This window comes from Xenopus laevis, chromosome 1L, assembly GCF_017654675.1.
Source record: "Xenopus laevis strain J_2021 chromosome 1L, Xenopus_laevis_v10.1, whole genome shotgun sequence".
In the NCBI taxonomy this organism is placed as follows: Eukaryota; Metazoa; Chordata; class Amphibia; order Anura; family Pipidae; genus Xenopus; species Xenopus laevis.
Window position 1 is genome coordinate 48,175,492 of NC_054371.1, and position 23,467 is coordinate 48,198,958.

The window sequence follows — 23,467 nt, forward strand, 5'->3', positions numbered from 1 at the left end:
CCAGAAATTGCTTAAATACTTTGAGCTTGTGTCACCCTTACCTGCCATGTTACACAAGTCCCTCAAGTTCAACATTATCCTGACTGCATCCATGTTGATTTTGAGACGGACTTTACAATGAAGTACAAGCCAATATGCAATACTTATTTGAGATTTCGTCTATATTACCAGAGCATTTGCTCCTATGTTTTACATTAGTCGCCCAACAGGAGGCCATCTTGAGCAAGAGTTATAACAGTATAACGGGAATTTTTTGATCTAGCTTTCTTTCTTGCCTTTTTTGAGAGCATTAAAATACACACACACACATATATATCCATATAAGCAGTGTACATTTTAGTCTAAGTATGCCTTAAAGTGCCCATAAGATTTAATGAAAAGGCAAAATGCAAGAACATGCAAAATGGGCAACATTCTATAAATGGCAGCCATTCCCACTTTCATATATTGCTTATTTAAAAGGGAAATGCAATTTAGCTGTTCACATCTATTTGCAGCCAGTACATACTTTGAAGTCTCTGATTTTGCCCATTTCTTTCAGTGCTTTTCCAAAAGGTAAGGAATCAAAGCAAAGAAACTAGCCCATAAGATATTTTAAAAGCACATTTTAATTATGTATTGCTTAGATATCGCACACTTACACCCGTAATATGTTCTTTCACCTAGGTACTTTCCACAGAATATCAATGCCGGAAGAGAAAAATAATGATACTGTTTCCTGCTTTAAAAAGGCATCTGTATAAAAGAACACTTTATGAGTGAAAAGATGCGGTTTTTAAGAAATACAAGTGTGTTCTAAGAGTTCCCACACCCATTCTTTCTTTGTTAATGTTCAGGGATTTATTGATGCTCAAGGAGAATGCATCAAACTAATCTGGTGTAGAAACAGGGACTCGCAGGCACATTATGTGGTAGCTTGTCACATTTTCAACGCTTCCGTCTAGCCTCTAATGCTATTGTACTGTCTCTCATGTTCCCAAAGCAATGGGAACACGAGAAAGGAGCTAGCTTGAAACTAGGAATGAAATCCCATGATGTATTCTATATTTCCATCAATTATTTGCAAATATTTTTCATTGAGTCCTAGAAACTGTTATAATATAATATAATACACCACATTAGAAAAATGGCCTTATATTTCTTCAAAACTGCAATTTGAAACACATATATCTATATACTGTATATTCTCTCTCTCTCTCTCTCTTTCTCTCTCTCTCTGAATTATGGAATGGCCATCTCCCACAGGCTCCATTCTATCTAAATAATCCAAATTTTAAAAAAATATTTATTTCTTCTCTGTAATAACAAAACAGTACATGTATGGGATCCGTTATCCGGAAACCCATTATCCAGGCTCCGAATTACGGAAAGACTCCATCATAATGCAATAATCAAAATTTTTAAAAATGATTTCCTTTTTCTCAGTAATAATAAAACTGTAGCTTGTACTTGATCCCAGCTAAGATATAATTAATCCTTATTGGAAGCAAAACCAGCCTATTGGGTTTATTTAATGTTTCCGTGATTTTCTAGTAGACTTAAGGTATGAATTATGGAAACATCAGTTATACGGAAAACCCCAGGACTCGAGCACTCTGGATAACAGGTCCCATACCTGTACCTTATACTTGATCCAAACTAAGATATAATTAATCCCTATTGAAAGCAAGCCTGTTTGGTTTATTTAATGTTTAAATTATTTTCTACAAGGTATTAAGATCCACATTACGAAAAGATCCTTTATCTGGAAAACCCTAGGTCCCAAGCATTCTGGATAACAGGACCCATACCTGTTTTTCATTTTCTGTGTTAATTACATTTAATGCTCTGAATCATGCACATTTGCACAGCTAGCTTTTAAGAGCCCTCGGCCCCTTGTAAAACTAATACTAGTTTTTATATCATTCTCTTCAAACAAATGATCTTGTGCATTGTCAAAATCACAAACACAAGCTTCTTTGACTGAAATCATCTTTTTGTTTATTATTTCTAAGACCTCTCTATCATCAAGGTGCATGTAATCAGCCATTATACATATATTCTCTTTTTTCTACCCAAAAACATTCCTATATTCCATGTAAGTGAGAAATGCTGCACTGGCACATTCACACATATAAGAAGAGGATATTTCTCATAGAAAAACCATCCACACTGTTTAATCTTAAGGCCTAATTAGGGCACTTTCTTTCCTAAGGTTTTTCTTACAGAAGGTAAGAGCCTTTCGATTTATTTATCTTCTCATTAGGATGTGAAGGTGATCTGTGTCAGGATATTGATTTCAAGAACACCACAATGGAGAGCAATGTAATATACCATCTATATATTTCCTATTGCATTACCCTTTTAGAATCAATACATGTCGTAATTACAACAAGTATAAAAAAAATCATAATACATCTTAAAACAAGGTTAGCAATGATAACCTTCTGCAATACTACAGTAGAGGAAATTGTTATATATATATTCCTATATTTCTACTTTTCTTTTTACATACATATGTATGCTAGAACAGGCATGGGATCTGTTATCCGGAAAGCTCTAAATTAAAGAAAGACCATCTCCCATAAACTCAATTTTATACAAATAATCCAAATATTTAAAAAAAAAATTATTTTTTTCTCCGTCATAATAAAACATTACCTTGTATTTGATCCAAACTAATATATAATTAATCCTAATTGGAAGCAAAACCAGCATATTGGGTTTATTTAATGTTTACATGATTTATAGCAGATTTAAAGTATAAAGATCCAAATTACGGTAAGATCTGTTATCCGGAAAACCCCAGGTCCCAAGCATTCTGGATAACAGGTCTCATACCTGTAATAGTACACATATACATATAATTGGATATTGAAGTGAAGCTTCCAGTGGTATAAACAAGCAATACAACTGTACCAGCCCCTTCTCAAGTGTTTTAAAAAAAATTCTTATTAAAAACAGCTTAAATATGCTTTCGGTCTGTGATTCATTGCAATTTGTTGGCTCACAATCAGAGCTGTCAGTGACTCACAGCATGGCTGTATTGTTTGCAGCCAGAAAAATGTTAGGTTGAAGAACACTGAACTATACAGTTAAATGTATAAAGTAATGAGAAAAAAAAAAAATAAGGAATAGTATTTTTTCCAGAAAGGTGGTAACCCTAGCTATTTGTAAAAGAGGTTTATTACAAAACCACTACAGTACTGCATTTTATATAATAGGTATTTTTCCACTTTACGCTCTCCCAAGGAACAGCCTCGGATATTGCCATGATGTGCTGCTTGTATTTTTTCTACTACATTTTATTGCAACTTGGAAAATGTTAGTCCTGTATATAAACGATAATCATAAATTAGAGCATACATCTAAATGAGACTCCCACGGTGCCCCCTAGCAAACGTAGTTGCTACAAAGTTCACTAGTAGTGATGGGACCTGTTTCGCTTCACCAAAAATTTGCAGTAATATATTGAAGTCTACGGGTGAAAAAAATGGTTTTGACGCTTGACAAATAAGGACGCACCAAATCCACTATTTGGGATTCGGCCGAATCCCTGAATCCTTTGTGACAGATTCGGCCGAATATCGAACCAAATCCTAATTTGCATATGCAAATTAGAGACAAGAAAGGAAAAAAGTGGGGAAACATTTTTTCACTTCCTTGTTTCTGGGGTGAAAAGTCACATGAGTTCCCTTTCTGACCCTAATTTACATATGCAAATTAGGATTCGGTTCGGCCAGGCACAAGGATTCGGTGCATCCCTATTGACAAATGTTTTCTCCCATTAGAGTCTATGGGCATCATTTTCGCGACTTGGTGGAAAATATTGCTCATCACTACCGACGAGGATTATTCTTATAACTTTTAGTATGTTCTACAATGGCCACTTTTCAGTTGCTCTTTATTATTTATTTAATTGATTTGTTTGTTTTTTTTGCAGTCTTCTTCTGACTCTTTCCAGCTTTCAAATGGGGGTCACCGACCCCATCTAAAAAAACAAATGCTCTGTAAGGCTACAAATGTATTGTTATTGCTACTTTTTATTACTCATCTTTCTATTCAGGGCCTCTCCTATTCATATTTCAGACTATTATTCATCGATGTATGTTTGCTAGGGTAATTTGATCCCTAGAAACCAGAAGAAATTGCAAACTGTTAAATAAAAAAAGCTAAATAACTAAAAAAAACACAAATAATATAAAATTAAAACCAATTGCAAATTGTCTCAGAATATCACTCTCTGCATCATACTAAAAGTTAATGTAAAGGTGAACAACCCTTTTCAGCAGTGAAAATATATATAAAATATAAATGAATATCTACTATATTCTGTTGTGCTTTCATGAAAATCTCCATCCCCAGATTTGCTGATATTCTCCGGATTTCCATATATGACTAGTGATGGGCGAATTTTGCAGCAAAACGCCCCAAATTTGATCATCACTATATATGAAAATTGTAAAACAAAAATCAGAAAAAAAAGATAGAAAAGAAACTATATAAAAACATAAAACTGGTGATATTGCATATCCATTGCTGATTCAGCACGCTGGTAATAACCCTTATGGAAATGACTAAGTGAAGAATATGCCCAATGGTAAATTTCACTCACTGAAATAAATGTTAAGACCCAGACAAGGTTATCCATTACCAGCGCCCTTAGCTATGGATAGATCAATGAATACATCTAGGCTCTGGCTATAAATGGTCAGATATTATTTTCTATAAGAACATGTCACAATAAATCACTATTTGCCATAATCCATGTAAACCACATGTCAGTTAGTACTTTGTACCTAAACATGTTTTATTGATTAGGATACTGAATTTCAAAGGCACTACTGTGGGCTAATGGTTACACTTTTTTTTTCCCTGTGATGCTGCTAAAACAATCAGCCTTGCAAAAACTATACAAAGGCAACTTGAGAGTGATGTTCTTCAAAGCTCCGGGAAAGGGAGAAAAAAAAATTGGCATAAATAAGATTCTTTGTTGCAAGTGCCTATGACTACCAATTGAGACGGCAAATGTATGCAAGAGGCTAAATGAACAATGAAGAATCAAGGAGGAAGAAAAATAAAACAAGGGTATATGTAAATGGCGAGTAATGTCTCATATGCAATATTCTGTTACAATGCCGGGCTGATTAGGAATTGATCAACACTGCCAAAATTTCCCGGTGTTTCTCATTTGATTTCATCATTTGCAACAATCACAAGGAACACTTTTTTTTCCCCTGGAGAATGAAGAGTTCTATAATTTTCATCAGAAGGATCCTCCAGTCAGCTCTATCTGCACTATTGCATATGATTTATCCTGTCATTAGTTTGAGAAATAGGTCCTTCAGCCTTCTCCTCTATTATCTTGGAATGGAAAGATGAGCATTAGAATATTTATGACTGTGTATCAGCGAGCCCGCGCAAACACCTGTCACTGTCTACAACCCTCCCCTGGAAAGCAGCTCTCCAGCTCATCCACCTTATCATTACAACTAACCACCTTGTTTATTCAATTAGACAAACATCACTTTGGAAGTCACCACTTGCCTAACAGGGCTGTTCAATAACATTTAAATCTGTAGACTTGTTCACCTTGGGGCTAAAGACAGAATCATGTTATCAATCATACTTTCATATCCTTTTTTCTTCCGAAATCTGCAGGGTAATTGTTCCTTCTACAACCCCAATCTAAACTATTCCTATTACAGGTATGGCATCTGTTATCCGGAAACCCGTTATTCAAAAAGCTTTGAATTATGGAAAGGCTGTCTTCCCTTAAGGTGGCCACACACGGAGAGATGTCGCCAAACGAGCGGATCTCTCTCCGATATGCCCACCCTGAGGTGAGCAATATCAGGCTGATCCGATCGTGGGCCCTAGGGCCCAACGATCGGATCCTAATGAATGGGAACAGGCGGTCAGATCGCGGGACTGCATCAACGAACAGATGCGGCCGCGATCCGACTGGATTTCTTGTCCCATCCGATCGAGATCTGGCCGACTTTCAGCCAGATCTCGATCGGGGAAGCCCGTCGGGGGCCCCATACATGGGCCAATAAGCTACCGACTCGGTCTGTTGGCAGCTTTTATCACCTTTAGACTCCATTTACATTTTTAAGAATGATTTCCTTTTTTTTGATAATAATAAAACAGTACCTTGTACTTGATCCAAACCAGGATATGATGAATCCTAATTGGAAGCAAAACAATCACATTGGGTTTATTTATTTTTATCAAGGGTCGAAGTCAAATTTTAATGAAAAAAATTCGAATTCCAAGCTATTTTTTGTTTGAAAAAAAATTGATAATTGATATTGATATTTTATTAATAAATTTCAGTTGTTTTTTTTTTATTAGAAATTCGACCCTTGATAAATCTGCCCCTTAATGTTTACATGATTTTTATTTAGCAAACTTAAGGTACAAAGATCCAAATTACGGAAAGATTGGTTATCCAGAAAATCCAGGTCCTGAGCATTATAGATAATAGGTCCCATACCTGTACTTTACTTTTGATTTGCAAATACTCAAAACACCCTATCAAAGGAGAAGTGGAAGACAGCACAGAATTGTAATGCCGACTACATGGACTTATGGTATTTCAGTTAACACAAAGTACAATGTTTTTGTCTTATTATTACAAAATACTGTATTTCAAAAAATTAGTTTGCTGATATATGACAGTATGGGACAAGGCACAGACATACTTTAATACGTTTTCTGGTTAACTTATTTCTACTATAATAGATTTCATAGCTGCATATAGAAAATATTTGTACAGACACAGAATACCTTAGGCCATCTCTCATAGGGTCCATGTTATAAACAAATAAATAATTCAAATGTTTAAAAATGAAGTCCTGTAGTAATAAAACAGTGTCATGTAATCAATGGTAACTAAGCTGCATGAATCCATATTGGTGGCAAAACAATCTTATGGGGTTTATTTAGGGGCCTATTTATGAAGCCTCGATTTTTTTTGCTGGTCGAGTTTTTAAGGGGGAAAATGCAAATTTTTGGAGGGGGAAAAAAACTTAAATGTTTAGAGATTTATTATACCCCAGATCTGCTAAAAATCCAAATCTGAAAAAAATCCATCTCAAACCTGTCATGTAGAAATCAATGGCAGATGTCCTGAAAATGTTTCTTGACTTCGAAATCTGTGGCGGATAATCTGGGGTTTTAGGGGCAACAACTCGAAAATATCATACGATTTGGGCGTCAAATTTTATAAAGCCGAACAATCTGAACTTTTGGACGATTTTATTTATGTCTTTTCCAACACCAACTTTCTCGAGCTGATTATTTGATACATGAGTTAAATTTGTGGATGAAAGTAAGGTTGACTTTGTTTTAATAATAAAATTAGAACAATCTGAGTTTTAGTAAATAACCCTTAATGTTTAAATGATTGTTAGTAGACTTTCTGGAAAGTGGATCCTATAGTTGTACAATTTGATACTTATGTTGAAGTAGAAAATAATAGGAGGGCTAGGGCAGCATAATTGGGGGTTAACTGTTGGCTTTTAAAAAACAATTTCTACGCTCAACCAATAAATTGGATGTGACAAAGAATGACTGGATTGCCTTTTGTACTATGGAAGGACGCTGTTAACAGGAAATTAATGGAAGCCATTGTTTGCCACTCAGGCTGCAAACTTTCTGTGTTCCAGAGTAATTTATGATCAAGGTCATGTGTTAGAAACTGGGAAATAACTTAAGAGGAGAAATACCACAGCTTCATTAGCTAGTGTGCTTCAACCATTTAGCCTTGACACGGAGCTCAAGAGGTTCTGACAGATAACCCATTGATGTCAAGTACTATATGGTGATGCAGACTGAATCAACACGTAAAGGCAGAAAATGACTCAAATATTTACCGTTCTGGACATCCAAAACATGATGTTTATCAAGAGTCCATCCGCCCATGTTGGAGGCATCTAGCTCATAGCCTTGCAGAACTGCGGTTCTCTTTTCCCATAGCGTTAGGTCAAGACAGGATTCATATTCATATCCGACAGACACTGAAAAACAAAATAAAACATTTTACACACAAATAGGATAAATATGATTTACAGTCACTCTTTTCTTAGCGATCCATGCTCAATTTGTAATCTTTTCAAGACGGGTTTATAGAGCTCTGTGTAAATCACTGCTTATAATTAGCAGACCAATAGAATAAGACCATAAAGACAATTTAATAGTATCATGTGGTGCATAAACAAACACATACTTTTTAGTTAAAGGGCAAGTCAACCCCAAAATAAAAAGTTGCCTAATAAAAGAAAAGATAATTCTAAGCATACATTCATTACACATTTTCTATGGTTTTAAGGCTTTTCTATATGTATTGCTATCGAAAGCAGTGTTTGTCTGTCCCTTTCTATTCTCTGCCCTGGTGGCTGAGACAACGTAAGACAAGGCATCTGATTAACAGTCCTGTCTTTCCTAGAAAACTAGGGGCATACTTATTATGCTGTTTAAAAAACAGCGGGATAATACACCACACATCTCCAGGTGTGTAAAAAAGCGGCGCAACATTTTTATGCGTGAGAGTGACTACCACCGGAAGCAATGTCAATTAACGGCGGAAAATCTGGTGTTCGCATGGCATAAAAATACTAGGGACGCAGCAAATCCACTATTTTGAATTCAGTCGAACCCCCGAATCCTTCGCGAAAGATTTACCAATTATGCAAATTAGGGGTGGGAAGGGGAAAACATTTTTTACTTGACTAAAAGTCACGGGATTTCCCTCCCCGTAATTCTATGGGATTTTTAAAGGCGTATTTATCAAAAGGTGAAAGTGAAAGCTCACCCTTTGATAAATACGCCTTTAAAAATCCCATAGAAATGAATGGAGGGAGACGGTATCTCACTCTAGCGGACTGTGGTGATCTCTAACTTCACTTTTTGATAAATATACCCCCAGGAGTTAAGCTGGCCATAGACGCAAAGATCTGATCATTCGTACGATTTTCGGACCGTGTGTGGAGAATCCCGACGTTTTTCGTCTGGCTGAGATCAGTCGTTTGGTCAATCAGACGGGTTAAAAGATTTCTGTCGGCTGCCGATAATATCTCTGCATGTATTGCCGATCGTACGATTTTCAGTGGGAGACTGTCACTAGCTTTTGTCGGACTTAACTTTCGCACGATTGCTGTCAGGGGCAGAACATCGGCTGATCTGTTCTTTTGTACTTTATCTGATCGGATTGGTTAGTGGCAGGTCGGGAGATGGGGAAGTCCCATCGTACATTGATTTGTACAATTGGATCTTTGCGTCTGTGGCCAGTTTTCGGGAAATGCTGCTTTCCATAGCAACTGTTTTTACAGATAAGTTTAAAAGCATTGAAAATGTTTAATAAATGTATATTGGAAAGCTGCGTAGAATTATGTTTTCTTTAATTAAGCAGTCATTTAGCCATAAAACTTTTAAGAAACTTACCTCCCTTCAAAATCTACACAGTTTAAACTTAAGTAGAGCCAGTTTCTTGAATAGTCTATTCCTAGAGAACATACTAGAAGGCCAGGCCTAATAATAACAATTTAGATTCAGTCATTACACTCAACTGCACAGCTCCATTGATAAAGTTGATGCTTTCACAATAACTAATAAACTGCGTACCTCCCATTATACAGGAATCTGTCAATTTCATTTCCCTGCTCACAGAAAAATTTTATTATATTCTCTAAGGTGGTGTTAAGGAGGTGCTACATTATTTGTGCAAATCCCAACATTATGGCGAACATTCCTAATGGACTGTATAATGGCGTACCTACCATGCCTGAATTAACATCTGAAAGAAATAATATACAGATGCATGAAAGCATTCTTTAACCGCACAGAAATTAAAAGATAACTATCTGGCCGCATGTAAAAGTTCAGACAGGGAAGTTCTCTCTCAACCCTGCCATATAAATACATAAGAATTAGCCCTGAACTTCAAGTTAAAAACATATTTTAAGCAACATTAAGTTTTAGCCAAACGCCAGCCCCTAGCTGCAAGCAGCATGATTTAATTCCCTTTGTTATGAGCTGGTATATAATTAACTGGGTTACAGTCTTGAATCTTCTGGCTATTAAACATATTCCAAATGATAAAACAGACATTAAAATTCCAGTGAAAACAGAAATCACAGATAATATTATTTTAACACCTTATGCGATGAATTCCAGCTATCCAGCAGTGTCTTTTTTTTCCTATTTCCCCAGTTACAGCATTTGATGAGCTGAGGCAGCTCTTCTACCTCACACCCCTGCTGTTTCTTCCTGGATGAGCTACACTGCTTCAGGACATTGGTTTTTCAGTGCTTTAAACAACAATCACCTGGGGCAGCAGTTTGTTGTCTAATGACAGAACTGAGATCTGTTATCAAAGTACTGGCTCTACTTCTGTATATTTTTGACAACATCGTTTGATGTCGTTCAATTACTGTTCTCATTTGGCTTCACAACCAAAGCAAAAATCCATTATACAAAAAAAAAAAAAAAATATGAAGCCAATGGCCGAACAATCCTATGTTTGATATCTGATATCTGAGGCTGGACAGCATTAAGTTGGAGATCAACACCTTATCAGAGAAAAAAAGTGGTAGGCAAACTTAACTTGAAGGCCAACACTCAAATAGAGGATATACAAAGCTGGGATGAAGGCCACTATCATGTCCAACGTTAACACCTGGGCTGAAGATCAAAACCCTATAGCTGGCCATAGATGTTGAGATTTTTAAAAGATCAGATCCTGATCGTGAGACCACAATCTTCTAGGAACGATTGTACGATCGTACTAATTTTCCATCAACTAAAAAGACCAATTTGCCAGGAAAACAAAGGGGAGCTGCCTGCTTGGCCCTGCAAACATAGATAGATTGCACTGGGACCGACAAAGATTTCTGACCTGGCCGATCAATTTCCCGACAGATGTCGGCCGAAAAATCGTAAGATGTACGATCGTTCGAATCCCACTAACCGCACGATAATTTCGAAGGATCGGTGGGGCTTCCCTAAAATCGGTCGTTCGGCAAGAAGAATCGTCGCGTCTATGGGGAGCTTTAGTCAACCAACAGAGATTTACAACATTGGTGAAAGGCCAACGCCCAACCTAATAGTTGCCTTAATATGTTGAACCATGTTTGCATTTATAGCAGCATTTATAACAGCTCTTATTGTTTGTATAAAATATTTGTATATTTTGTTAGTGTCTTAATGCTTATTAGATATATAATAGATGTGTTAGTGAACCTATCAATAGCTGGGAATAAAGAGAAAAATAGTACATACTCTGTATTATATCTAGGATCAATACTTTTTAAAAATACCTTTTCTATGAGAGGCGGTTTCTTTTTGACATTGCAATCAAGTACAAGACAATATATATAATATATAAGTAAAAGATTAATGCATACCAACAGCCTCCGACAGCCCATAGACCTTCTGATTGTAGGCATCGGTCTTATCCCAGATGAAAGTATAGGAAAGGTTCGGTGATGCTGGAAACCATTTTTGAAAAAGTCTTCCAACTACAGCAACCATAAGATGAACCTTCATTAGATTGAATGGAATAACTGAGTGGGTCATTGTAATTTTTAGAACAGACTTATATCCTGCCGCTCTGGAACTTAAGTAGGATAATTTCAAGTCGGTTCCTGGGATTGCCGTTTCTTCATGAAGCACCTAAAGGTACAAAAAAATAATAATGAGCAAGTGGGAACTATAGAGGGAAGCTTTTTTAAAATATAATCATACTATATGTTTTTTGGAACTTATTTAAAAATCTCTCCACTCTCAAACACTATAACAAGTTTCTCTGCCTCCCAGTGCTCTAAAACAAAGAGCTCCATTCCCCAGGGGCTATCCACTGCTGTAAGAGACATCTCAAGCACTGTAATGACATCTTCTTACCATACTATTAATAGTACAGAGGTGTCTAGAGTGTTCCCTAATATTGATATATCCCTGAGAGCTGATAATGACAAGCTGGTAATTTATATCATCGTCACAGTACCTCTATTATTTTTTTAAAATTTGTTTTATACTGGTTTTAAAGGAGAACTAAAGCTTAACTAAAGACGTAGGCTAGACGTTGCACATTAAGTTTTGGGCTCCTGTACCAGCCAAAGGCAACCACAGCCCTTTAGCAGTAAAGATCTGCGCCTCCAAATATTCCCCAGTAGCTCCCCATCTTCTTTTCTACTGATTCACTGCACATGCTCTGTGCTGCTGTTACTTACTGAGCTTAGGGACCCACTCACAATATACAGTAAACATAGAATAGAAATGTCACAATATAAGGCTGATGGCAGCACCGAAACCAGTGCAATTTGCATCAGAATTTAATAATTAGTCCTGTAGCATCAGTTTATATTACAGGCCAACCTTATTTTCTGCTTGATAATTGCAATAAGCTCAGCTTCTCAACAGTTGTTCAGAGCCCACTGAGCATGTGAGTGTCACAGAAACTTTCCAATATGGTGACCCCCTATGACAAGTTGAAGTCCTGGATCATTGCTGATCTGAAACTGAAACTTTAGGCTGGTGCAATAAAGTTCAGTATATAAAATGTGGCATTTTTAGCCACATTCATTTTTAAGGTTTAGTTCTCCTTGAACCACAGTGTATTTATTAACAACAAATATTGAGTTAGGTTTAAGCTAACTGTAAGATACTTCATTCCCACCAAGAAAATGAATAAAGAGTCCACCCGTTAGATAATGTATGGATTAATCTGAGGATGCACAGCAGGAAATATACACTTCATCACAGCTTTGAAGGTTCCGTGTTCAGTCTGTTTGTCGTATGTGCAGTGCAGAGCGAGGCCTTGTGGGACCCAACTTCATGTAATATTTAAACAAAATCTTCAGGCTGAATTCTTTAATGAAGATTTCTGCTAATTATGAAGTACAATGCACTGTCTAACTTTTGGAAATGAAAACCGTGTGACTTGTTTCTGCCAGTGATGTTTAATAAAAAATGACCATCAGTAGATGATCTATATTTTCATTTTCTCTTCACAACTGGGCTATTAGACCTATCAGCATTGTACATTGTAGTAGATGCATGCTTCACAGTGTTTTAGGGACCTTACTTTTGATAGGTGGCAACACATTAGAGTGTATACATATACTGTATATATATATAGCTTTTGTTCACACACACATTTTGTATTCCTTTTTCTATGTTTTTTTTTTAAAGCATAACTTCTATTTATGAAGAAATTCTACATAAATATCAATCAGTTCTAAATGAAAAAATATAGAACTGGTGAGGCTCGTGATCAGAACCACAAAGAACAGTTTCCGAAGTGACGCAGTCAAGCATGATGGCTGACAATCCTGCTGTGCAATGCTAAACATGGAGATCAGCTATGGCGGAGAAGGGATATTTTCAGGTATCCCTTTGGCGTGGATTGGAGGGGGCAGTGGCTAAAATGCACTGGAGGTTTTATTTATTTTTTAATCAGTTTGACAAATAGTCTGTATTCATTTATCTTCATCACAATTTTTCTTCTAGTAAAATCTCTTTTCCCCACTACTGCTTCTATTAATAAAACATGTTTGACAAGTGAATTTAGATATTTCGCATTACTTATTGCATATTGTCTAAATGATAACTCCTATTTATAAAGCCTTTCTACGGTATATTATTTCAGGGTTGTTCCCCAAGCACATTATATGTTCCCCATATTAAATTCCATTACTTCAAGCGGGAGAACAGCTTTTTTCCTGTTTCAGAGACATTTTATAACTCTGATGGAATTTCCAGTCATCAAAGTGCATTGAAGTAGGATACATTCCACTTGTAAAACTTTATTAAAAAAGGGCACATAATAATAATAATAATAATAGTATCAATGAATAAAAATCCATAATTTTGTTTATTAAATCAGTTTGCCAGTCTTTATTTTAAAGTTTAACAAGGTTCTTTTGTTGCCCTGAATATTGTCTTGCTTTCCTAATCCCACAGTGCTGTTCTAAGAGACTGGACTGTCTGAACACATTTTTTGTTCTCATGTATTTTACATAAAGGAAATAAATCTAGTCTCAAGAAATGCATTTGTCCATGCAAACAGAAACTCTGCTGTACCAAAGTTTTAAAATTTGATTACAATGCCACCCACCACTACACGTTGTTTTAAGGTTCCTGTAACGTTTTTATTTTGATGATAGGGCACCTTTAATAAAAATGATTCCCCAGTGGCGAGCAATACTTACACTTGTAGTCTATATAGCTTATGATTACTTATTCAGATTCGCAGATGAATTGGTATGACTGATCGTAAAGTATGTCGACTGTTTTAGCTAACCGAACAGCTTATACACACTGTAAAAATGTCAGATTTGATGAGGTTCCAGTGCATGTGATATATTTGTTGCCTATATTATCAAATTCACTTGGTCTCTTATTGCCTTTCTTTTTCATGAACGGGGGAAAAAACTCCCACAAATTGCATGCTCTGCTATTGCTGCTCTGTTGCAAAGTGGTTGGCGTTTTCCAAAAGGGAAACTGACGGACGTTTTAAGTACAGTTTGATGATTGAAAGCTCTGTGCAGTCATTAGTCATGGAGATTTCAGATTTTTACGTACTCAGATCTGGCAACTAAACCAAGCACCTTTATTTCACTTCAGCCCTCAATGACAGGATTACAGTCTATAATAAGATCCCTACACAAAGAAGGCTAGCTTTTATTGTTGCTAAGCCACCAAGCTCTGCTCATTTGATATGCATAGCCAACTGCAGAACATAAGAATTCGGAGGGTTCCCATGGGAGCGGCTGCAAGCATTCCTTTTTATTGGAATATTTTGGCAAGGGAACTCTGCTTTCCTACATCCTTCTCACATTTTATTTCCATGCATTTTCAGTTGTCGGGTTTTCATCTCATTGCCAGAATTCAAATAAAACAGCTGTCTGTTATGTGAAGATTCTACGTAGTATTATCTGAAGAAAATATAAGAACGAGATAATCCCTCTGTTCTTTTATTTTCATAGTTTTTGGAAAGACTACAGATATAACTGATAAATAATTAGCAGGGATGTGAGACCTACAGCCCACGAGCAGTTGTAGAACTACGGTGTCCACCATCCTCTGACAAATGGTTGCTTTCTGGTAATGTAGGGAGCTGTCATTTACAAATGCAGAGTTACATGAGGGTGTTTAGGATTAGTTATGGCTATTGTTAAGTTAAAGTATATATGTGTATAATTCACAACCTATAAATGGGAGTTTTTCTCTCTTGAACATAAAGTCCCTGTGGTTTAAAGAAACATACAAACAAAACAACTTATTACATGCTTAAAAAACATAAAACAAGGTATCATATACTTAGAGGGTTGGTAGAAGTAAGCAAAGTTTCACTGGAGCAAATACAATGAAGCAAAATATATTTACACCACATACAGCTTAAATTCAAGTACCTGTGTTTCTGGAATTATGGGGCTGTCCTCAGGGGAGGTTCTGAAAAATGTTGACAAAGGAGAGGAGACAATGACAGGGTTTGGCCTAACAAAGCCACTCAGGTCACAACTAGGGATGTCATTCTCTTCTTTCTTCATCACTAAGGTATCCATGACATAAAAGACATTCCACGCAATCCACACAGTGTGATACTGGGTTAGGAATGGAGACCTTTCAAACACCAGTGTAAGGGACGCACCTCCGTTTGCTACCAGATCAAACCTTAGGAAGAAAGTCAAAAGATAACATGTTTCATGCTACTACAATGCAAATGTAATAATCAAAAAATCAAAAGCAAAAAAAAAGGGCTCATTTATGAACTGTAAAGAACAAAAACCTTGTGTAATCTACTCTATTTCCAACATTATAAATAGATCCCCATCAATTCCATTGTAAACTGCTGGTCTTGGTGGTACTGTTTATACATGACAGAGAACTGGTGAAAGTATTGCCTACAAAAAGTAGTCAGGGGTTCATTCTGTAAGACCAATTATTCACTAAGGGGCAGATTTATCAAGGGTCGAATTTCGAAGTTAAAAATACTTCGAAATTCGACCATCAAATTAAAATACTTTGACTTCAAATATCAAAGTGAAAGTTTTTTCATCGAATTTGGGCATCCTGCGGTTGAAGTAAAATCGATTAAATCCTTTGAATCAAACAATTCCAAGGATTTCAGCGACCGATTGAACGATTTTACTTTCACTTCAAAAAACTGCTCTAGAAGGTCCCCATAGGCTAACATAGCACTTCGGCAGGTTTAATTTGGCGAAGTATTGAAGTCTAAATTTTTTTTAAAGAGACAGTACTTTGATTATCGAATGGTCGAATATTAGAACTATTTTACTTCAAATCGAATTTGAGGTTGAAGTCGTAGTATCCTATTCGATTTGAATTTTTTTACATCGAAACTTCTCTCTAATTCACTTCGACCCTTGATAAATCTGCCCCTAAAAGATGGAGGTTTCCTCTTAAGGTGTACAAAAATGTTTGTTGTGCGCAAAGAACATTCTTTATGTATTTATGTTTCAAGATATTACAATTAGCTGTCATATTGCTTTGCACTTAAGCATTCTCCCTAGACCCTTACTAAATATCTTTTAGATTAGAGCTATCCAACCAGAGACCTATGGCTTGATATTCCCCTCCATAAGATTTTATGGCCTCCAACTTGCTCCAAAAACTCATAATGCCCATAATGAGATTAATCACCCCAAAAATTGAAGCTTCTTAAGAAAGCAAAAATAATAGATATGAAGGGTCAGATCGAAAGAGAACATGCACAGCAAGTAAACACCATAGAAATTAACTTTATTTTCTATTAAAGGGGAAAATTTGTGGAAGATAACCCCTACTTATAAATATGATATATTTCATTTAAGTCTTTTAATCTCTTTTGAACTCATGTCTCTCAGGAAAATGCATCAAACCTCTTGCCTTTTCCTTCTCTATCGTTTTTTTGATAAGGCTTGAGCTGCACGATGTATTAGCTGTACATTAGAGCTTTCTGTCACTTAGGCACTTGACACACTGGAAAGCAGTGCTGATGTGTTTCTAGATATTCATGTGACTTTGTAGGCACCTAAATGAGAGGCTATAGCATATCGACAAAGCTGCCACAAAGACTAATTAGCAATAAATTGCACAGCAGGCAATAATTTAAAGATCACGTTATGTTGATAGCTAAAGCTATAAATAAATATGGAGTCAGTTATTCAGTCCTACGCTTACATTCCATCCTGGCGTGTGATTGTGTAGCCATAGTTCGGGTAGTGCAGAAACGACACATTGACTCCAATGAGCGGTGTTCCGTCAGCTGTAAGAACTTGGCCCCTGATTACAGATGCGAGGCTGCAGTGAAGGGAGAAAGGAAGACTTCGGGTTATGTACATTTGCCTTCTGAAACGTGATTCATGCCATGATTCAATGCTTCACTACCTCAGGTGTATAAAGTTCTTACTGCACAAAGATGCTAATGGTGAGCTGCTCTGCACAGACACCAAAGAAACACAATGTATTTCAGAAGCGACTCTTCGGTTCCTTCTCTATCTTCCAGCAGAAAATTAAAAATGGAATACAATTCACTGAGTGACTATGCGGTATAATACACTTTCGTTCCTTCTAGCTACAACTTAAATATTGAATCCAATAATAACTGGAAAGTGAGTATTTCCCCTGTTAACCTGTTACTGGCTTACTCAGAGCGAGTGAGTCAGGCCAATGCTTGAGCATTCTGAGATACTAGAAATGGGAGAGTCATTGTAATTGTTTTGGACAGGGCTGTAGCCAATCAAAGCATTCGAATAATCAGAATCAGTAAGATTTGGTATATATCCATGCATGAAATTGATGAAACTGGCCGTTCTTTTGTGTTTTATAATGTATTTTCACATGCTGGTTACATGGGCATTATGCCGATAATCTGGCCACCAGGGACGTGCTTTGATTTGAGGCTTTGAATGACAATTAATTTTACCTCGCTGCCCTTATATTAATAAATAAAATATGCATTGCCCATACATTTCATAGCACATTTATTAACAGGGTATAAATAATATTGCACCAGAAATTTGAACACCAAGTTGACATCATAGTATACAGGTAAAGGCACTGAAAATACCACAAGGCTCTGGGTTGATTGTTGATACAAATGAGAATAGCACACTAAAAATAAAAAGGATTTATGAGCTCAACCAGTGTTTTATTATGGTGCAAGCTTTCCCAATTCCTACTAATGTGAAAGTCCAACAAGCAAAAAACGCGAAAAGGCAGCAAATGGCTTAATAACTCCTTTCAAAAGTCAAGTAATAAAGTGATTAGTCTGTTTATCTGCAGTAGCCATGGGAGCCCTCTTTAATGTATAAAGCTCTACTAGTCAGATCCGGTCTCTGGCCCTTGCATGAAGAACAGTATTCTTTCCAATTAATTGTGAGGCAAATGGAAAATCTGCTGGGAATGGGAAGCAGAAGATTTAGAGGGGGCAATAAGGAACATTTGTGCAACAACTTTTAATCAACTGCTGCGCCTAACTGCATTAATACAGTTAAATTACTGGAGACCCAGGAGTTCTAATGTAAATCATCTTCCTTCACTCAGCAGGACATAAGGCACCTGCTCTCAGTTAGTGGAAGATTTTTAGATCATTACTGCTTCTGAAACGCACCAGTCAAGCAGCTTACAAGCTCATAGACTTATAATGGGAATATGTTATAATGTGTAAAACCACACTCCTACATATAAACATCCCTTGGAATAAAATATGAAGTTCATATTAAAAGTGCAGTTCTGGAGTCTGGGACTCATGTTATAGAAAAATTCAGTACAATATTCTTGGAAGGTTAAAACAATGTTTAAAAAAATCTTTGTAAAGAAACAGGACATATATATTTTTTACCTTTACAAACTATGATATAGAAATTCCAAATGTTTCAAATGATGAAAAAGTTCTTAATATAGCCATAAGCTTAAATCTCTCTCCCAAAGGCTGCAAGACAGTCAAGCTATTTTAGCTTTTGCCTTTATACAGTACTCTGTGCAGACATCCCTGACTGATGAACTTATTGGTGTTTCAAAGGCCATCTACTGAAATCCAGTTTGCTCTGGTTAGTTGTGCTGGTCTAAGAAACCATACTTGAAAAACATTTGTAGACAGTTTGAGGATTAGGACCCTGTATTCATGGCTTCATGTCACAACACAACACACGTTGTTGAGGAAACCTGTTCAATATATTGGTCAAAGATTCACAATAAGGTAACGTTATACTCCTGGTAATATTGACATTCTCCCATCTGGCAGAAGATGGCGCCTGGGTTTAAGTTGATCATCAATATTCAGTTTATATAGAGATACAAAAAGCAGATCACAAATTATTGATGAATATCTACCTATAAGTGCTGTCACCCAGTATAAGGGACAGGGCACACGCTCAGATTCGGGGAGATTAGTCGGCCGGCAACAAATCTCCTCTTATTCGGGTTGTCTAATCTCCCTGAACTGCTTCCCGCCGGCTAGAATGTAAATTGCTGGCTCGGATGGAACTTGGAGCGCATTCGTTTTCCGAAGTCACCCAAAGTTGCCTCACGAGGAAACTTCGGGCGACTTCGGAAAACGAATCGCTCCGAGTGCCATCCTGCCGGTGATTTACATTCTAGCCGGCGAGTGAGAGTTCGGGGAGAATCTCCCTGAATCTGAGTGTGTGCCCTGACCCTAAGAAAATAAGCACCTTGGGAAGTAGTCAAGCCAGACAAAAGGGCTTAATTTGCATAGCAAATCATGAATTATGCCGCTAAAATTAGTTTATATTGAATAATATTGAAATTGCCCAATGCCTTTTCATATTTTGTTTCCTATTTCTTTTGTATAAAAAGTGAAATGGTAATATGTACCAGTTAATATTCTTTTCCCTTGCACCATAACATGTTCCATACTCGTAGGTTTTAGCTATCAACAAGTCAAGAGTTGACGGAATACAACTAAAGTGATATTAGTAGAACAATTCATAGTCATAGGAAAATAAGTGAACTGGGGATTTGCCAGACTTGTAGAGATCAATACATCTATTATTTAACTAATGCAAACTTGACACCAAGAAAAAACTGGGGAAAGGACGCTAAAGTAGGCAAGACAGTCTAAACATTAAATAAACTGTAATGCTGACGATGACAGGGGATGATCATATAGATCAGTGCGTGCGTCCTAAATTGATTTATAATAGAAAAAAAGAAAATTTAGCAAAATGACAAAAAATTTATTTCTCACCATGAGCAACTATATATTATTATTATATATATTAAATATTATATTTGTTAATTTATTTGCTGTTGAAAGCAGTATCTGCCTGTTTCTATTCTCTGAAAAGCTTGTCCTTTCCTCAAGTTAAGACTCCAATTCCCACAATGCCTTGCATGCTACTTTTCAGGCCTGTTAAGCACAGAAAATGCAAGGCATTATGGGAATTGGAGTCTTACCTTGAGGAGAGCTGGCTTCTGCTGTGTGTCAAAAAAACAGTGCAGAGAATAAACAGGCACATGAATGTACTGCTTTCAATAACAAATGCATTTACCTACTTTTAATTCATGTATATAGGAAATTTACTTACATATTTTGCAAAAATGTCTATTGTTTTAGACTATTGTTTTTAATTTGAATAATTGACAACTTAACGCTTTACAATAAAAACTATTGTTGCTATTTAATAAAACCATTATTAAAAAATACAGTCGATCAGGTACCTCCTGGCTGCAACTTTGCTTGCCCTTTTTTTGTATGTGTCAGAGTGACAGTCTTACCTTTTATTGAAAGGGTCGTCTCCCGGCATGACATGGGTGCTGTCAGCTCCTGTAAGGAAGCTGATCCTATCGTAGAAAGGTTTGGCAGCCTGCTGGGATGGTGACTGCTGGCTTTGGCTGATAATGTCCTGTGGATCAGGGCGGCCACGGCAGTACGGCTGATTCTGGCAGGAACTCTGTAAGCAGCAGTCTGGGTCCATGCAGTCGATTAAGCCATCTGCCAGAAGAAAGTCACTTGATTGAATTCATACTCTACTGGATTATGCCTCCTGCACTATAATAACACCTTCATAGCTAGGCTATACTTTTCTGCTTGCTTCTGTAGCTCAAAGTTGATGAGTGAGGAGTTAATTGTATGAAATAACGGGATTCTTACTTTCCTTTGCAAGAAAACACATTTCTCCCACACTTGTCTGAATGCCTGTGGAAATTAGTCAGATACAACAAAATAATGTTTAACGTGCAATTCACTGTCTAGTTAAGACTGTAACTTTACGTGGAGGCCTGCCAGAGAGTACTCATGCTTAAATAGCTGACAGGCTCAGGAGAAATGCAACTGGTGTAAAAAGGCAGCTAATAAGCCTCCTGTTTGGAAGTCATGGGATGGATTTTTATCTGCTGCACCTTCCACCTTCCATCACATTTTATTATCTAATTTAAAATTCCTGATTCTGTGCATCCAAGAAGAGTGAAGAGGTTCCATTTCAACAGACAGATTCACACCAAAGATTCATGAGTCATTTTATACCTACTGCAGGTAAATTGCAGCCAAATGCCATCCTGTCTAGTAGAAAAATTGACTCTAGTAATGAGCAGGTTCAAGTGAGATGTCCAGATGGTAGCGATGATTACTATAATGAGTTTGTTTAGGCCTTGTGCACACTACAGACTTGGCTGCAATTCTGATCCAATTTGGAATATGGTCTAGTTCTCTCTAGTCAGATCATAGTGCTAAAAGAATTCCTATGCCAGTCACATAGAGTCACATGCTTTTGGGATCTGCTTGCAAGGAAGGAGCTTTGTGTCGTTCAAACATTTGCTTTAATAATAACGTCTACATATACTTTTACTGAGGTCCTCCAAAACCAGATCCAACCCGATAATTATATGACCAGCTAAATCAAATTGTAAATTAGCTGATGAGCACTCTTTTACAATTTGATGCCATGTGAGATCAAAACTAAGCTACAGAAAAATCAAATTAAATTGTATTGCTATCTTCAAATGGTTCAAGGGACCTCTGCCATTGACTTCTACATGACCGTGACAGGTTTTAGCAGGAGTATTTTTGGATTCAAGCTTTTTGCAGCTTCAGGACATTTTACAAATTTTAAAAAAAGTTTTTACTTAAACTACCCTTGAAAACTAAAATTTTTTGGGACAGAACTCAATCATTAAGAAATAACCCCCTTACAGCTGTAGTACTTGAAGATACAAGTTTTCTTTATGAAATTGCAACTGGTCAACTGCGTAATCTCTTCTACAGCCAAGTTCTTAAGGGCAGAGACAGACAAGAAAATTCGGGGAGATTAGTCGCCTGGCTATTGCCTCTTCTTATGGTGACTAATCTCCCAGAACTGCCTCTCCGCCGGCTAGAATCTAAATCGCCGGGGGGATGTCACTCGGAGCGCTTTGTTTTCCGAAGTCCCCAAGTTTCCTCGTGAGGCAACTTTGGGTAACTTCAGAAAACGAAGGGCTTCAAATGCCATCCCGCCGGCACTTTAGATTCTAGCCGACGGGAAGCAGTTTGGGTATATTATTCGCCAGAAGAAGAGGCAATTTGTCTCCTGGGTGACTAAATCTCCCTAAATCTTCGAGAATGTCTCTGCCCTAAAACTGTACTATGGTCTTTTCTTGGATTGAGCATTATATCTCTGGCTGCTCCACACAGCACCTTGTTGCATGTCCTTTGCCCCTATTATATAATTTGTTCTCCCATCACCTACACCTGTAGGGCTCTAGACAATGAATTGGGAGCTGGTCATATTATAGAAACCCAGAGGCAAAATCTTTTCCATTCCATAAACAGTTCAGAAGTAGTTACATAAAGTTTCACATATAACTTTACAGTTGCATCAAAAAAGTCAAATAGGAAAGTTCCTCCTAATCTGCCAAGAAATAAGAGTTCGGCAGAAGAAATTCTAGCATTTAGTAATTCATCTTTGTTATTTTATAGAAAGCAAATGTACATCTGGTTGGTAGTCAGCAGGTCATAAAAACTGCATGAGATTGACACGTTCTGAACTAATCAGCTGGAAATGCATTTTTTACAAGCCTCTCTGCTGACATCAATCAGAAGAAGGATCTCATTTTCACCAGCCAAGATACAGGGACACACTGTTTGTTATTTTTCTGGGGAGTTTATCAGCAACTTGCCCAAGCGAATGACGGATGGTTATGAATCTGACTCGGTATAACTGAGAAACCATTTCTCATTCTTTGTCTGCACATCAGTCACCACTATTATCTAGTATAACTAACTGGTCCAACTGAGGTGAAAGCAGCTGTGGCAGGGCGACATTCCTTAAAACATTGATTAAAAGCCATAGGATATATTCAAAGGAACGTGGGCATGTGCTCAGTACATAAAGGGACACTTACTATGACCTTGGAAGTGATAAAGTTTGCTAAGACATGCCCCTTAGTGCTCAATTAAAAAACACTTGTGTCAAGGGTCAGGGTCAGACTGGTGGGGGGCCAACTGGGGCTGCTGTTTCAGCCCCCCCTCTCCCTACAAAGCCCC

The 23,467-nt window shown here is 37.1% G+C and overlaps 1 protein-coding gene across 4 annotated transcripts in view; it reads right to left on the reverse strand.

Moving 5' to 3' along the window:
• The window catches only part of LOC108698820 (teneurin-3), a 299,615-nt gene that overhangs the window by 53,729 nt on the left and 222,419 nt on the right, over window positions 1–23,467 (reverse strand). For all 4 annotated transcript variants that reach the window (XM_041589114.1, XM_041589120.1, XM_041589113.1 and 1 more), the window contains 5 exons: window positions 20,725–20,941; window positions 17,167–17,286; window positions 15,396–15,657; window positions 11,388–11,655; window positions 7,860–8,003 (listed from right to left, as the gene is read on the reverse strand). In XM_041589114.1, the coding sequence (XP_041445048.1) occupies window positions 7,860–8,003; window positions 11,388–11,655; window positions 15,396–15,657; window positions 17,167–17,286; window positions 20,725–20,941 (1,011 nt within the window). The remainder of the gene's footprint in view (window positions 1–7,859; window positions 8,004–11,387; window positions 11,656–15,395; window positions 15,658–17,166; window positions 17,287–20,724; window positions 20,942–23,467) is intronic.